The sequence below is a fragment of the Aphis gossypii genome, chromosome 2 (assembly GCF_020184175.1).
Source record: "Aphis gossypii isolate Hap1 chromosome 2, ASM2018417v2, whole genome shotgun sequence".
Lineage (NCBI taxonomy): Eukaryota > Metazoa > Arthropoda > Insecta > Hemiptera > Aphididae > Aphis > Aphis gossypii.
In genome coordinates, this window is record NC_065531.1 from 86,100,691 (window position 1) to 86,117,729 (window position 17,039).

Genomic DNA, 17,039 nt, shown 5'->3' on the forward strand with positions numbered 1-17,039 from the left:
TTCAATACTTTTCTCATTAATTTGACAATAAACTATTATATTGGAAACTTATATAGTTTGTTTTTTTATAGTAAGCCAACTTTAATTTTTGTTGAAGTAAAATTATTCATATGATAAATTCAATCAATCTTATGTTACAAATAAAACAAGAAATATTTCATTCTCAACTAGATTGTGGATTTTTAAAGTAAAAAACTTGAGTTGCTACAAATTAAAAGTTAAGTACTTTTATGTTTTTAAAATTGTACTTTATTTTAATGTGATTATATAAATATATACATTATTTGTTTTGATACTACTACCTAAAACGTTAATTAACATGTATAGTACATTAGGTATTATACAAATTTATCACAGACTAAGATATAATTATATCTTAATCAGTAAATAATATAAATATAGTAGTTGTATTTCTATTTCTAATATTATATTGCTATACCTCATTAAAAAAATCTCCCAATAAATAATATTTTATAGCTTTATTATGCTATATTAGCTTCCGTGTAACCCACTCCGAATACTTCAGGTCAAAGACACATGACTTAATCTTATCGTCAAAAAACTAACAAAAGTCTTGTAAAGGTGTAAGTAGTGTTTTGTAACGTTGGTTCTGATTATGAGATGGTGAAGTTCTTGAAATCTTACCAGTGTAAATTGAACCTTGATAGGACTATGTTGTCAATCGTTTATCAGTTATCATCAGAATCGTTGCTGATTTAAAGATATCTACCACAAAAAAAAATATTAATCGTGCCTAAATAGATATTTTAACAACTGGTAAGTATATCTACTATTTATTAAGTATACCATTACGCATTTACGTGCAATGAATTGTTGTTATTTGATTATTATATTTTGCTACAACTTATTTTCTAAAATAATCAATATTTTCAAATAACTTTCAAATGTTCAATACTTATTTTTTATCTTAAGCCTATGTTAATGCATGAATACAAGGAAGTAGTAAGTATTTAATATTACCTATTATTGTCTCACCAGTCTTAGGTTATTTTACATTCAAGTAACTTTAAAATATACTCATAGATTCCGTAATAAGTTATTTTGCTACACGTTAAAGATCTTTCGATTATCTTGTTTTTGTAGTTACATAACTACTTGTAAATATTTTGACTTGAAAGGTTAATACAAAGTTCTTCGAATTTAGTCTACACTTAAATCTACTAAAAATTGTTTTAGAACTATTTTTTTATAAACCGGTATCAATGTATCATAGGTTATTTTTTCGTAGTTCAAAAAAAATCGTGGGTACTTATTAATGCTTTACACATTACATATTATTTAATGGTATTGTATTTTATTTACTATTTACATTATGAATAATACCATGTTTTACCGTAAAATGTAATGGATAAAAAAAACGGATTTTTGTCTTAACATAATATATATTTCACGAAAAATATTATTTTATTTTTCTTCCATGATGGACGATGGCCAAACAAGAATAGTAAATCATAATATTTTTTCTAGTATTTCTGTTGGGCCCCATCAATCTACATATTAAACTAATTATTGATTTTTTTAAGTGTATTCATCCCATTTTACAATACCTAGCTAATAATATTGCATATGGCCGATATGCATTAACATACATCTTAAAATATGACTCAGTGCCGGCGAAAGGCATATTTTTTTTGGAATTTTAGAGGCGGTATTGTTTATAAATAAAAATATATGAATTAGGTATATAAGGGTGGCATATTATAGGTAATTGGCACTGGACAGCGAAAAATCTAGCGCCAACACTGATTGACTTACTCGATTGCAGATTAAAAACAAATCACTTTCTCGGCCGTCCTACAAACTTATACAATCTCATGTGATGGGATTCCCTAACACACTTTTTGTTAACTCGATCACTTTTTCAGGATATAATTAAAGAGATAATTGTAATTTGTATTGCGCATCATAATTAATATTGAAAAAGATACATAAATCTTATAAATATATTACAAATGCACTTGATTACAGCTTATTGTTAACAGCCACTGGTGCATCTTTTGCAGATATAGAACACTGTCCATTGTCATATTGACTTAATTATTTTGTTTTCGCTAGTTATTATACTATACCGTTAAATTAATATATAAATACCGCAAAAATATAAGTTGTTAATAAATACTCAATTTATTACATTCGTTTTGTTATCGTAGAACACTGAACACTAATACTTAAAATAATATGTAGTGTTTATTAGCTTATGCAGGTAGATGCATCGACTATCAACATTATTTACGACTCACGTAACTATAATATACAAACGAATCTTCTATTAAATTAACGATTTTATTAGTCATTATTTTGTTAATTAGTGAACGTAAATTTGGCGTTATGTCCTTCATAATATATATAAAAAAAAATGAAATATTAATTTTTTGTACAGATAAATTTTATTAACATTTTTAACTAAAAAAAAATAAACAATAGGTAGGTACTTGATTTGTTGTTAAGCCAAAATATATTGAACAAAAAAGTTGCCAAAGTAACATTTAGAACAAATAAAAAATAAAAAAAGACAAAAACGAGAGAGGATACGAGATGGTGGTGTGGTCGGTGCAACAAGATAATAGCGAATTGTGTAAGTCGCTGGTTCTCGCCGTCGTCCCGTCCACAGTCTTCGGCCGAGTCGTTTGACTCCGGACGCTATTCTTCGGCTCGGGCACAACAACACATTCCCCCCAAAAAAAAACATGTGAAATAACCGTCGTAGACAGCATTTCGACGGCCAAATGAGCGGAGATCAGAAATTCAGAAACAGTTTGAGACAACTCGTTGGATGGCTGGATCCGGGCGTCACGCCTCGCCACACCAGGGTTAGTCATATTCGTTATCGGTGGGGGGCGCGTTGTTGCATGGGTGTCTTGCCATAAAGTAAATTTTGGTATAAGACTATTTTACCGGGTGAACTTAATTTTTCAATTTTTTTTTATTCGAAAAGGGGTGTTTAACGAGTTAAGAACGATGGTGCTAAAATAAATTGGCAGAAATCATAAGTTTTTAAATTATGACGACTATTATAATTATTATTGTGTATCGTATAAATGTTAAATACCTCAGTAATTACTTGATTTGGAATTTTTTTTACTGTTTTTAATGTTTTGAATTATAGAAGTAGTACCCTTAAATGTATTTTAACCCAATGCCTGCTTGAGGTGGCGTTACATAACAAGTCGAGGGATATTTTCGATTTGTGCGGAGCGGAGCGACGAATGCCGAAACACGCGCAGTCACATTTTTTGCATTTGAAAAAATAAGATCGACGGTAAAATATTTTTTTTAAAAAAAAGTGCAAAAATTAAATCTTTGTTCGCGGAATTGAATCCTGATCTGGTAGGCACTACTAAGTGTTGGTTACTACTACACTACGACAATGGATACTCGAATCATGTAGTTATTAAGGTATTTAACGTATATACGATATACAGTAATAACTGTAAGTCGTCAAAACTTAAAAACTAATCATTTTAGCACCATCGTTCTTAATTCGTTAAAACACCCTTTTTCAAAAAAAAAAAAAAATTTGAAAAAATAAGTTCGCCCGGTAAAGTAGTCTTGTTTCCTTTTCTCATATGATAATATAATTATTTTAGGTTTACATTTTAAAATTATACAATATTTTCATATCTATGTAGGTGCTAATTGATAACCCCTATCCCTATGTAACAACAATGGTTTTTGTGGTATCATTAATAAGTACATTTACATTTTTTAAAAGAATAAAAACTTAAAATAGACTTATGGCATTATCACTTTAATCAATTAAAAAAATTATTGTCTAGTGTTCAAAAACAAAATTATAATTTATTTTTCAATAATTGTTAAAAGTATAAAAATTAAATAAGTTAAGTTCATTAAGTTAAAAACAGTTGTACAATGTTAAGGGGGGAGTTTTGGGGTTCAACCCCCTCCCCCCGAAATTATTTTCCAGTTACGGCCTTGTACAATGTACATAATTTATTTTATTAATTAAATGTAGTAAACTGTAGATGTAGTAAAAAAATTTCAATATAGGTACTAGCTCTTTCTGCTTAAATTTTCTTGAAATCCAAGCTATGTCACTGATACCATCATATTTGTACATTTATTAATTGACACATCTCATATTTTATAAAATATAAATACTTAAAAAGTTAAAAATCAATATTTTATGTACTATTGTAAACTAGTAAAAGATTTCCAAAATCTAAAATTAGATGTAGTTATTTTTAACCAATATTCTTATAATTTAAAAAACATACAAAATTGTATTAACCATAGTTAATAGATTAAATAATTATTAAAAACTAATTTATCTTAAATCTTTGTTGTTTTACTATTAATATCTAACCATTTTTAAACAATTTATATTAATAATGTAATAACTACATTATAGTCTAAAAATATTTCAATATTTTCACTTGTAAAATAATAATAAAAATTGTTATAATAATTTGTTTTTATATTTTTTACAAAAATCTTATGTCTGAAATTATTGACTATTTAATTTTCCAGACACCAAAATGACTTTCTCTATTATTGTTAAATAATTTATTTAAAAATTAAAAAGCACAGAAAAAAATAGGTAAAAAAATACTTTTATAATAAAAAAATATAAAAATTAAACATTTGATTACAATCATTTCTATAAAATATTAATACATAAAAACATAACAAAGGTTAAAGGTAAAATTCTTTATAAAAATCACAACATATTTAATATTTAAACTTCTGATAATATGTTTAAAACAACAAGAAAAGTGAATTATAGACTAGTACATTTTACTTTTTTTTTATTTTTTTTACTCCATTTTTGAGGAACAACTTTGATAGAAATATTTCCAACAGTCTTTACTAATCTATCAAAAACATTTTTAGTTTTAGGCATCAAATCGTTTTCTTCACTAGAAACTTTTACTACTTCATTTTTTTCTATAATTGTAGTACTGGTATCTGTGTATTCTTCAATTTTAAGCTTTTGGTAACTGTTATTTGCTTCCACACTAATAAAAAAATAATTATAAATATTTACATCAAATAAAATAAAATAATTATTTACTGCCTAACCTGTCGGTCAATGCTAGACTCTTATTAGGTGATACAGTAATTCTTAGTTTTTTCCATGGGTCACAAAAAGGATTATCTTTATTAAAAAATAAGTGAACATAACATTTAAGTTCTTGAGGTAATGTACATTCACCAAATACGCATGGAATAATTTTAGGTATACGTTGTTCTAAAATAAATTAAACGGTATGTTACGTTTAAATTAAACAAGTATAAAAAAAAAAATAAAATATGTTCCTTACCAATGGCTAACGATTGTATATAATTCATAATAAATCTATTCCATGGGCTTTTTGAAAAATCATTTGATACAATAATAATCAACCAATTACAGCGATCGGATATCAATTTTATTATAGACTGATATTCAAACATAACACCCGGTCTTAAATCTCGATCTTTTAAGCATAGCTGAAAAATATAAAATATAATTATTTATTAGTGAACCTGTTTTTTGAAATAAGCTAATATTAATTTTAAGGCGTTATAAATATAATGTTTTTAAGGGACCATACTGTGTGTGTGAAAAAAATATATCAATTTTATAACGCATCTTATAGATTGTAAATGTGTGAACAGTATAACCCTATTTAAATAAACTTAACTATTCTGTTATGAAAACCTGAATATTAGATTTTAAATAGGTAACAAAATGTAAATTATTATAATTAATAGGAAATAAAAAGTAATAACCTTTAGAATTTAGACCTAAGAACAGAAAAAATTGTTGTTACTTAAAACTGATTTAAATTATATAAAAAGATTTGAGTTTATTATGTCATTATAGAAATTGATCACGCATGTAATGAAAAAATGAAATAAATAAATGTACAATTTTTTACAAATTTCTAAATACAAAAATTAAATCACAGTGATTTAAACTCAAATATTTTTTGTAAAATTCAAATTTGATCTTTTTTTTTAATTAATTATATATTTTTTAGTCTATTAGTATGAATTATTAGGAAAATAGACACTGCGTTTAACACTAAAAAGAAGTAAAAAACTAAAAACTATTATGTGTAGCTATTGAAGTAATTATTAAAAAAATTTTAAATATAATATTTTACCCATATAATTCAATAAGAATATGATATATTATGCTAAGAGTTAATTTAAATAAAAATGTGAGGAAAAAAGACATGAAGTCACCTACTGATAGAACTACCTTTTGTTTTTTAATTATTAAAAGTTTTAAGGGATATAACCACTGGTTAACCTCCCTAATCTTAAGATTCATGTTATCTTTTTTATATGTCAATTGTCAAACCTACTTATTGTACAAAATTGTATAGCTTGTATATTTATTTCAATAAAATAAAAATAAGAAAAAAAATAATAAAAGTAAAATAATTGATAATGAAACATTATCCCAAATTCAAGATATAAGTATGAGTCAATTGACAATTTAAATTTAACACCTAGATTAAACCAAAATAAATTGGTCAAATAATAAAAAATTTTAAATTTATATATCCAGACCAAGAAATCAACCAATTTCATACTTCAAATGCAATCGCAATATTACTGAACATACTGAAGTAATGAATTTTGAAATAAGCAAAAAATATACTTTTAAATATATTACCTTAAGCTTATAATCAGTTTCTAATTTTTCTACTACAGCAGTAGCTGATTGTATATCTGCCTTATCGTACAGTAAAAATGCATCATATCTCGAAAGAGGAAGACCATTGTTGGATGCATTTATATCATCTAAAGATCATTTAAGTTATTCATGATTTAATATTTGTATACAAGCAAATTTTAAATAAAACTCACCTAAAGTAATAATATTGATGTCAAAATCATTTGGAGCTACTGCTGGAGCTGGATTTGCTAAAGAACTACATTGTTCTTTGAAATATTTAACATCAGAAACTTGAAAAAATAATAGAAACATAATAGGTATTAATGTTTATGAATCTAATATATTTTATAATTAATACTCACTAATTAATTCTTCTGTTTCTTCCACAACGTCATATCTGTCTATTCGTTGTAGACACTGTATAAAATGTGCTATAGTTGTTTTTGCTTCACAGAATTTGAATATCTTGTCAATCGGGTCGGTTGGATCACATCCTGATGGTATTGTATAATTCAAAAGGGTGCACAACCCTCTCCAATCTCTGTCAACATTTTAAATTGGGTAAATAATTGGTTGAAAATAAAATTTCACAGCTATTAGGCTCTTGGGTATACTTCTACAGTAATATTATTGAACATTTAACATTGAAAATATTATTTTTCAAAACTGAATTTAAATATTTATCAATTTGTATAAAAATAAAAATTGGATAGTCGAAAAAAAAAATTTTGATTCTACTAAAACAACAATAAAATATTATTTATAACAATTTATTGCTAGTAGTTAATTCGGTACGCGCTTTTGATTTTCACACGAAACCGACAATACTCGAGTGTATAAAAAAAGAACCATAGAAATTTTCTAAACTAGGTACAATAATCGACTACCTGGGTATGTTTTCGGGTGACGGAATGACTTTCTTGGCGTTCAGCATACACGACAATCGTTCCCTGGTCGGCAGCCGGAGTATGGATATCGTTGTATTAGCAAAGTCTTGCAAGTGTTCGTCCGGTACGGTCGTGGGATCCATAGTAACATGCGAAAAGACTCTCGTCTCGAGGTGGGTAAACGTAGATCCGACGACGAACCAGTGAACAATAATAATTTATCGTTTCGCCTCGATCAACGATCCATAGCGATGATTTTCGATCGATCCAAACATTACGTATTATTGGAATAACAGCATAGTAACTTCATGGTATTGTGGCGAATTCGACGGATGTATTATTATTATTTTTTTGTAAATATTAAAATACGCCGTTGCCTGCTACCTGTTGCGCTCGCCAACTACACGTTATCAGGTTCGGGTGCTTTCTCTTAGCAAATCAACATTCATGACGTCACGTACCGTGTGTGAGTGTGTGTGATAAAAATACCGCGCGTCATCGATAATTGGCTATAGACAACTTTCCCGCGGTATTTCCATCTTAAAAACCGAACACCGTTTTCGCAACGTTTAGACGCGTTTCGGTGGTTCGTTGCCATGGCAAACACGCCACGAATCGCGTTCGAAACTTGTTTGATCGATGGTTACAAATTATGTAATGCAAACGCATAACGTAACAATATATTAATAATAATGTACAATAATTAATATATTATATATCGAATTTGTTTCGACGCGAGACGTTCGTCTGTTAGTTAGGTACCTATATTATAGTGGTCACGTTCTGTGGTTTTCGGAAAAACACGTAATTTCGTAGCGATCGCAGTCATCATCATGTTGTGGGGTTCGAGCCCGTGTCTCGATTTGGCCGAATACGCTGAAGTCGGCGACGGACATATTTTAAATATATTAATCGTAAGCTCCGGAGACACTCGCCACTTGCTACAAACGCTGGCCAAACGGTACAAACGTTCGTACACGAAAATTCGTATTTATGTATACGAACCGGTTGTCGACATGTACGCCAGACACATACAGCAAATAGCTTTAGCTCTCGAGCCGGTCGATCGGATGAGCTTATCGTACAAGGTATAATATATTCTTCGATTGTGTTCAGTGTTCGCACTTTCCCTTAAATACTGCTGCAGTGGCGTAAATATACGAGAAAGCAGCAGGGAATGCGGTCGCATTAGGACCTTGAGTATAGGGGCAAGGGGGCCTTTTTGAATACTGTTTTTTTTTTGTCATTAACAGAAATCATTTGTGTTGAAATTCAAACAAAAATAACAAGAAGAAAAATAACTCATACAAACGGTTATGCAAATTATTGACAATTATGCGAATTTGAAAGCTCGTAAAGTAAAATTTAAACTATTATAACTGAACTTAAAAATACATAAAAATTTTAAATTTATATTTATTCCGCGAAAAGGAAAAAGCACTTTAAGTTTTTCGCATTGGGCCGAATTTTTATACTTAGACGCCACTGCTCAAAAGCAGCTATAATATAACTGTAATATATAAGTGTGCAATGTGGAATTTATTATGAGAATACGCAGCTATATAATATGTATGTATTAGCACAAAATAAAATATTTGAAAAAACATGAAATTAAAATGATTTTGTGTAGACTTTGATGAATTCAAAAATGTGTTCTTTATACTTCAATAATGATTTTGTATTTCTTGAGAATACCTAATACTATGCATATCAAACAATTCTCTGAAATTCCCTTTATAAAATGAATTACTGCTCTCGTCATCATTTTTATAAAATGCTAACCTTTGTTTTCTCAAAAATTAAACTATATCATTAAGTGCTTCATAAAATCATAAATAAACAATTTAATCTAACACTTTTATTAAAATTTTTTTTTTTTAGAGAAATGATCGATCAAGTTACCTGATCCATTTAAAACATCTACCATAGTAAAACAATTTTTTTCTAGGTTTTTTAATGTTAGATAATTATGAATATTATGAACATGTTCTTTGGCTGACTCGTATATTTTTAAACGTCTAGACAAATTTTTGAAATCCTAATAACCATATAATAACCTATATGTCTATATATCATATTCCATGTAGACTAGCTTAGTACAGAATACCTTATTTTGTTTTTTGTTGGAAGATAAAACTGACAAAATTGTAATAGGTCTACACTCTACCTGCTATAAATAAATCGTTTTAATTTCTATACTTCTAACTAAGGCCTCTTAGCCCCTTGGGTATGCACCAGTTTGCACCCTCTGCGTCAAAAGTCTGGACACGCTTATGTAAGCCTATAATATTATGGAAATATTGGAAATGTCCCACGACCCACAGACCATAGTTGCTATCGGTTTTACACATATAATAATAATAATAATATTAAGATACTATAGACGAATAACGTGAGCATTGAGTAAGCAGATAGAAATAAAAAAATAACAGATACATAATAATCCCTGTTATCTACGGTCTACGGACTGCGGTACCAACAACTTCACTAAAAAAGTTCAAAACTCTAAAACAATAGGTGATCCCCTCCCAATGCAGGAGTTGATCAATTGAGTGATGGGTGGACAACAGGCCTCCCCGTAAATACGATATATTCTGGACTTGCGCATGTCCCGATGTCCTGTGCTTCGATGACGATTGACAAAATTGCCACGGCCATGAGTTCTTATCCATATCATTTTTCAATTTATTATCGGTCTAATCTATATAATAGTAAATAAGTACTTATATTTCTGAAATCTGAATTTTTTACCAAAATAAAGTTATAAATTATGCAAAAATTATTCAATTTGGCTATCATTGAGCTAAAAAGTATTAAATAAAGAAATATGAATGAAGCGCCTCACTTGTTTCCCCACCGATTATTAAACCCGCCATTCAATTAATAGAAAACTCAGAAACATTAAACATTCTAATAACTGATGTTAACAATAATTAGGGTAATAAATAAATCTATCACCGGAGATATTATTGTAATAAATAAAATAGCTATCTACAAAAATTAATTGTATCATCATTCATCATAATAGGTATGTGTTCTAAAAATCAAAATACAAAACATACAAAATATTTATTATTTTTAATAATCTAGGATTTCTAATAAATACACAGTAATACAAAATAATAATACTATGATTTAACAAGTTTGTATAATTTTCAATAATTTCTAACAATTTTCAGGTACGTACTTGGATGGAACTTTATGGTAATACCCTTGTAAAGCCTACTACAAACAGTTATCTAATCAAAAAATCAGCTCAACTTATAGATATTATTACCGACGAAACAGTTAGAAAGCATTGTTTGCCCATTGTTCAACTGGATGCACTTAAATACAAAGAAAGGGACACTATTGAAACCATATTTAAATATTGGAAAAATAATAATGGTTTCAACATAACATTGATGTGGGATAAGAGAGTACGAAATTATTTGGGTACAAGGTATGATCACCGAAACAATGTATTTGACTGGGATTTACACATGACTCTTCATTATATTGATGGAGGTAACAGAATCACAAATCGAGAGTATACATATTGGCGAGACACTGGTGTAGCTTATACATTCTTGGAGACGGATTGTACCGAACCCAATTATACATTTGCTTTAGCCCTATTAAAAGATGGAGACAAAATAACTGCAATAGACTATTTTGGAGACATTATAAATGGTCCTTTTCCATCTTTTGGCTTAGACTGTGAAGACGATGATATGTTGAAGATGGGTAACATGCAACCACTTAAACGTTCTGTGGATCTGACTGAGAGGAATTTAACAAGAATGTTCTATGAAATAGAAAACCAAAAGCCATATAAGCACAAAGGTAAAACTGACAATCTCGGAGTTATTATAACCGAACTGCCAAAAGTAAAAATTCAAGAAGTACAAGTTACATCATCTCAAGTTAAAGTTACGTCTGAACATTACTCTAGTATTAATGTTAGTGATGTGGAGATCCATTTTATTCCACGCACAGCTATGACAGATTACCCCACATTTGATAGATTTAAGAATTTTTTTGATATAATGTATTGTGGTCATATGTATTTCGAGAAAATGAATGTTGATATAACATCTATGATTAAAGATGGAGCAGTAGTTTTAATGGAAACTCGGAAATTTATTGTGAATTATAAGAAAAAACAACACGATGAATTCAAACAGAAATTAATAGATTTAATGAAAAATTGTAAATGTGTGTCGTCAGAGGATATTGATGTAGTTAAGAATGCTGTAATTAAATTTAATAAACAGAATTGAATAATAATAATAGAATTTTATTTTTAACAATAAAGTAGCAGACATCAACTTTTGAATCTATAATCCACATAATAGTAAGTTAAAATACTTTGGTACCAGAATTTTGGTTAATATTTAATTTTCAAAGTTTGAAAAATACTACTGAAAATTTTAATACTATTGAGTATTCTTTTATTGTTTGATAGCTTTAGGTTCTTCCTTGTCGGTAACTCCAGAAAGTAGACTCTTGATGCGTGCAATAGCTCTACCAGGATTCAAACCCTATAATATATTATATAAAATTAAAAATAAATACATAAATTTAAATATGGATTTACAAACCTTTGGGCATGTTTTAGTGCAATTCATAATTGTGTGACAACGAAATACTGAGAAAGGGTCTCTCATTTTATCCAAACGTTCTGCTGTAGCTTTATCTCTGGAGTCGATAATCCAACGATATGCCTTTAATTAAAAAGTGTAATTATTAATTAACATTAATGATTAATTTTGTTATGTTTGTAAAATAACATCACTTAAACAGTACTTCTCAACCTATGGTTGAAATTAATGTTAAGTTACTTAACAAGAAATTAGAAAATTTACTTCAGAACTAGCTATCAATAATGGATAAAAGAAAATGGTATGAAAATGTTTTCAAGAAACACAATAAGTATAATTATTAATTATTTGAAATATTAAACTGGACATTTGAGTTGAAAATTCACATTCACAGAATCTATTTATTTATTTTATTGAAAATATTTTGATTAGTTGTAGATTGTAGACAAGGATTAACAATAATTTAATTTTTTTTTTATAACAATATTGTAAAATTTATGATACTCTGATCTATGTCCCACAAAAATACGATGAACAAATGAGACTACTGTGTTGAACAATAATACATATTTAAATTGAATATTCTATAGAAATTTATCAGTCAAAATCTAACATTGGCCAAAAGGGGGGGGAGGCATAGTCAGGATAGCTTATTGATTTTGAACTTTATTTTGAAAAGGTCATGGGATATATGCATTAATTGGATGAATATCTTGAGTGTATACATGTATAGATTAAGAAATAAGAACCATATTACTATAATATACATACAAGGTAGATATGGATCAATCATTATAATAGGGGGGAGGTTGTAGAAAAATACTATCTAAGGTCTGATTTACATCAATTCATCAAACATGGCGCATTAAATTTTACATTTTTATAACAATAGCATAAATTTGATTTGATAAGAACAAATATAAGCAAATACATTTTAAAATATAATTCCACTTTTCTGACTTAAAATGCATTTAATGAAAATGAAAATTTACACTTAAGCATAGTTTATATTACCAAAAAATCAACCTGTTATCTTATAGACATAATTTTTATCAGCAAATTAAAGGATATTTTCAATTTGTATAATGAACTGACAACAGTTAATAAACAATATTGATAATCATTTAAATTATTGTTATACCTTAACCAAAAACCAATATAATACTTATTACACCTATTATATAAGTACATAAATTATTGTAATGGTTGATGAATGTTTGTTGTCAGAGGATTTACAATGCAAATCCAAAATATCTCAATTTATTATGAATAATTATGTCAGATAAGTATTATAAATTCACTGGCAGTACTATAATATGGCGATACATATATTTAAAAATGAATAGATGTATTAATGATAGTCACAACAATTCACAAATACTCTACATTCAATTTAAGTACAATTATACCTGCATAAGAACAGCCGGTCCAAGATATTTCTCAGAGTTCCACCAGTATGAAGGGCATGATGTGGAACAACATGCACACAAAATACATTCATACAAACCATCCTAAAATATATAATATAAATTAGATTAAAAGTGTATTTAAATACAACAGTAATTAATGGCTTACAAGTTTTTCTCTATCGTATGTATGTTGCAAATGTTCTTTATTGTTGGCTGGTGTGACATCAGTATGCAACCATGGTTCAATAGAAGCATACTGTTTATAAAACAACTTCATATCTGGGACTAAGTCCTTGACAACATACATATGAGGTAATGGATATATTTTCAATGGTTTTGACAAATCAGTGTTGACACCACTAGACAACATAATAATTATATGTAAATTATACTAATATACTATAAAATAAAACAATTTCATCACTTTAAAAAAAAGTATTAAATACAAACCTAATGCAAGCTAAGGTATTGACTCCCCCAATGTTCATAGCACAAGAGCCACAAATACCTTCACGGCAAGAACGTCTAAATGTCAATGTTGAATCCTCAGAGTTTTTGATTTTGATCAACACATCCAAAACCATAGGGCCACAACTGCAAGTATAAATGTAGTTTATTTTATTTCATAAAAATTGTATGATACAATACTTACGAATTCAGATCAACCTTGTAGTCTTGCATTTTTGGCTTGACTTCGGGTGTTTCTGGATTCCATCTATATACTTGAACGGTCTTGATCCTTGGCGTTTTATCTACAGCACCCCCATCGCTAGCTGTTAAAGCAGATGATACATGTATCTGCTTTATTTGCTGTAAATAAAATATTCACAAGGTGAAATTACACAATATTACACAATATTACAAAGAAAATGTACTGACCTGTGTGAAGGGTTGCTTTAGTAAACGTATAGCAGACATTTCCGCAATACCCAAGCTAGCCATAATGGTTCTTTTAATCGAAAGTACAAATGCAACAAAATTATTTGTTTTCAGAATAGGAAATAGCTGTTGAACAAATTGAACTACCTTCGACGATTTTAGGACTTGGAACTATAGAAAACAGAAAACAGTCCTATGAGTCGTGATTACAAACATATGATTATAATTATTGATAATTGTTATACAGATCAGTGTAGCCATTTAACTGAGTTAAAATATTCATGTTATCACTATTACGTAACAAATAACAATTTCACCTTAGACTATGAGTTATGACTTCACCAATTTAGAATTTACTTCAGTCACATAATCAAGGAGCAAGGTACATCGTACATGTTGGGGTTTCGAATTTATATTTATGCAGCCCAACTGCGTATTTACGTCTATCCACTATTTCTCTGTAATCGTTTTTGACCACTTTTACTGAGCCCACCCAACTTAGTACCATCGATTAAATATTGCTAAAATATACTATGTAGGTAGTAAATATTATGTTGTGATAAATGTCAGCACTTAGTAGAAAATTAACTAATGTTTTATATATTGTCTTCAAGTCGCTGATTATCGCTGTACTAATTAATTACCTATAATTGAACCAACGATTTTCAAAAACTTATGATTTTTTCATTTTTTATTTATTCCAACAATTGTACATAATATGTCATTCATTTTAATTTCGAAAATAACTGAAAAAAATTAATGTTTGGAGTAATATAATAGGTACATTTTTTTTTTTGAATTTTGAATTAGGTACCGGAATAAGGTAGTAAGGTAGTAGGTATACGAAAACACTAATGAATCATTTCATAATATTATAATACCTAGGTATAGATTATTAGATTTATGTTCTCTTTGCGAGCAATAAAATCTTACCTATATTATTTCAAAAACGCGATTATTAATAACTAAAAATTGAAATTATAATACATTTTAGTTACATTAATTACACTTATAACTACTAATAAGATATTAGAGCACCATAATCAGATACGTGGAAACTTAAAATCTTTAAATTTTTATAACACTATACGTATTTTACCGGACTTGGCTTATAATCGTTTTTCGAATGTAATCATTTTATCATTGTTGTCGAATTTATATAATAATGATACAACGCAATAGTCGGTATTACGCCGATGACGCGGGTTGAATGAACAGAGCGGCGAGACAAGACCCAAAAACTCAACTCTCTGTATCCTGTCCAATGTCCATACATACTAATAAACTATCATATACTAGTAACTAGTGGATAACAACATTACTGTACACAATACAGATAAAGTATCAGAAATACTTTTCTCTTGAATACAATATAAATAATCTACACAACAATGATATAATAGGTATCTGACAAAGTGACAACGTGATGTGATGACTCATATTGTTTCCATTCGTAATTAATAATTATAAACAAATTAGTTTCCTACCTTATTTAAAAATATGTATAAAGTATATATAACATAATAGTACTATAAATCTGTGTAATATATGACTTCTGTATAGAAGAAATAAAAAGATTGAAATCCTTAATCGTCATTAATTTATGTTTGTAAAACCTATAAAGTATATGTATATTATACTTACCTATTTCTTATTAAAAGTATATACTATTATTATCGAAAAAAATTTAAGCTTGGATACATTTCTTAGTGCTATACGATTTCTTACCAATTGATAAATTTGACTAAAAGATACGGTAAGTTGAATTTTTATTATGAGGTAATGGTTTAAAAATCCCCGTCCTCATCATAATATTAATTATAGTCATCACTCATCATCAGTGCATACTGCATTTTATCATCTAGTTATTTTGTCTTCTCTTCTCATCACCTTCTTATATTTTAATGAATTATTTCAATACTCTTTTCTGAACTTATTTTAAAATATAATTTATTTTCAAAATAAAAATAAAAAAATTGTTTTTAAAAATATTACCTTTATAACACAATCTATAAAGCTGCATGTATGCATAACAAGATAACTGAATGAGGACTGAGAATAATTGTCGAGATCATTATATAAGCTATATTAGCTCTTCATAGTGGTGTAATTGGTAGGTATTAAATATATTTTAATATCGTTCTAATTCGCTGCAATTTTGCATACTTATCACAGGAAAACTGCAATTTTTAGATACTTACACACATTACATAACGCACGTCGCACATATATACACCGTTTATGTTTCATTTAAGATTCTTAGCGATCATATTTGTGTACTTTTTTATGTATTTGATAAATGGATATTTTCTTAAAAAAAAAGAATTGATCGTCAAATGGATTTTTAGACAATAAAAATTTAAAAAAGACATAATATACTTCAGAAGTATAGAATATAGTATATAATATACTACCCACGAATTAAGATATATCTTAATTCGTGATACTACCTATATACTTTTGTATAATCAGAAAAAATAAGTGAAACTGAACTATCGATATCTTTTCAACAACAATAAAATTAAAAAAGTTAACATTAAGATTAAAAGTACAGTGAAACTTTGATTATTCGTTAGGCATCCGATTAAATCCCTGACGAATAATTAAATAAACGGTTAATCTGGCATAT

At 28.1% G+C, this 17,039-nt stretch overlaps 3 protein-coding genes across 6 annotated transcripts; 1 reads left to right on the forward strand and 2 right to left on the reverse strand.

The window, feature by feature from the left end:
* Positions 1-387: 387 nt before the first annotated feature.
* LOC114119065 (dynein axonemal assembly factor 3 homolog) lies at positions 388-11,902 on the forward strand. 4 transcript variants are annotated; one of them, XM_050202057.1, is made up of 2 exons: positions 388-777; positions 10,719-11,902. In XM_050202057.1, exon 2 carries the CDS (start codon positions 10,731-10,733, stop codon positions 11,799-11,801), a length of 1,071 nt encoding a protein of 356 aa, XP_050058014.1. In that variant the 5' UTR covers positions 388-777; positions 10,719-10,730; the 3' UTR covers positions 11,802-11,902. The 4 variants fall into 4 exon arrangements, with proteins under 4 accessions (XP_050058014.1, XP_050058013.1, XP_050058012.1 ...); XM_050202056.1 differs by lacking the exon at positions 388-777 and adding an exon at positions 813-963; XM_050202055.1 differs by lacking the exon at positions 388-777 and adding an exon at positions 1,348-2,831.
* LOC114119074 (myeloid differentiation primary response protein MyD88) lies at positions 4,616-7,946 on the reverse strand. The gene is made up of 7 exons (XM_027980542.2): positions 7,540-7,946; positions 7,015-7,193; positions 6,844-6,942; positions 6,650-6,777; positions 5,304-5,472; positions 5,062-5,230; positions 4,616-4,997 (listed from the first exon to the last, which is right to left on the reverse strand). The coding sequence occupies exons 1-7, from the start codon at positions 7,680-7,682 to the stop codon at positions 4,760-4,762; spliced, it is 1,125 nt and encodes a 374-aa protein (XP_027836343.2). The 5' UTR covers positions 7,683-7,946; the 3' UTR covers positions 4,616-4,759.
* LOC114119082 (succinate dehydrogenase [ubiquinone] iron-sulfur subunit-like) lies at positions 11,798-14,596 on the reverse strand. The gene is made up of 7 exons (XM_027980552.2): positions 14,411-14,596; positions 14,184-14,341; positions 13,982-14,125; positions 13,698-13,890; positions 13,532-13,633; positions 12,123-12,245; positions 11,798-12,062 (listed from the first exon to the last, which is right to left on the reverse strand). The coding sequence occupies exons 1-7, from the start codon at positions 14,471-14,473 to the stop codon at positions 11,973-11,975; spliced, it is 873 nt and encodes a 290-aa protein (XP_027836353.1). The 5' UTR covers positions 14,474-14,596; the 3' UTR covers positions 11,798-11,972.
* Between the last annotated feature and the right edge of the window lie 2,443 nt (positions 14,597-17,039).

What these genes read in the sequence shown, in the direction of transcription:
- LOC114119065 (XM_027980530.2), top strand. Translation starts at nt 8,373, where the DNA reads ATGTTGTGGGGTTCGAGCCCGTGTCTCGATTTGGCCGAATACGCTGAA. An exon ending in GGATGAGCTTATCGTACAAG is followed by an intron (nt 8,628 to 10,718) that starts GTATAATATATT and finishes AACAATTTTCAG; the next exon opens with GTACGTACTTGGATGGAACT.
- LOC114119082 (XM_027980552.2), bottom strand. Translation starts at nt 14,473, where the DNA reads ATGGCTAGCTTGGGTATTGCGGAAATGTCTGCTATACGTTTACTAAAG. An exon ending in TAAAGCAACCCTTCACACAG is followed by an intron (nt 14,342 to 14,410) that starts GTCAGTACATTT and finishes TTTTATTTACAG; the next exon opens with CAAATAAAGCAGATACATGT. An exon ending in CATACGATAGAGAAAAACTT is followed by an intron (nt 13,634 to 13,697) that starts GTAAGCCATTAA and finishes TATATATTTTAG; the next exon opens with GATGGTTTGTATGAATGTAT.
- LOC114119074 (XM_027980542.2), bottom strand. Translation starts at nt 7,682, where the DNA reads ATGGATCCCACGACCGTACCGGACGAACACTTGCAAGACTTTGCTAAT. An exon ending in TATACAATCGTTAGCCATTG is followed by an intron (nt 5,231 to 5,303) that starts GTAAGGAACATA and finishes AATTTATTTTAG; the next exon opens with AACAACGTATACCTAAAATT. An exon ending in AGTCTAGCATTGACCGACAG is followed by an intron (nt 4,998 to 5,061) that starts GTTAGGCAGTAA and finishes TTTTTTTATTAG; the next exon opens with TGTGGAAGCAAATAACAGTT.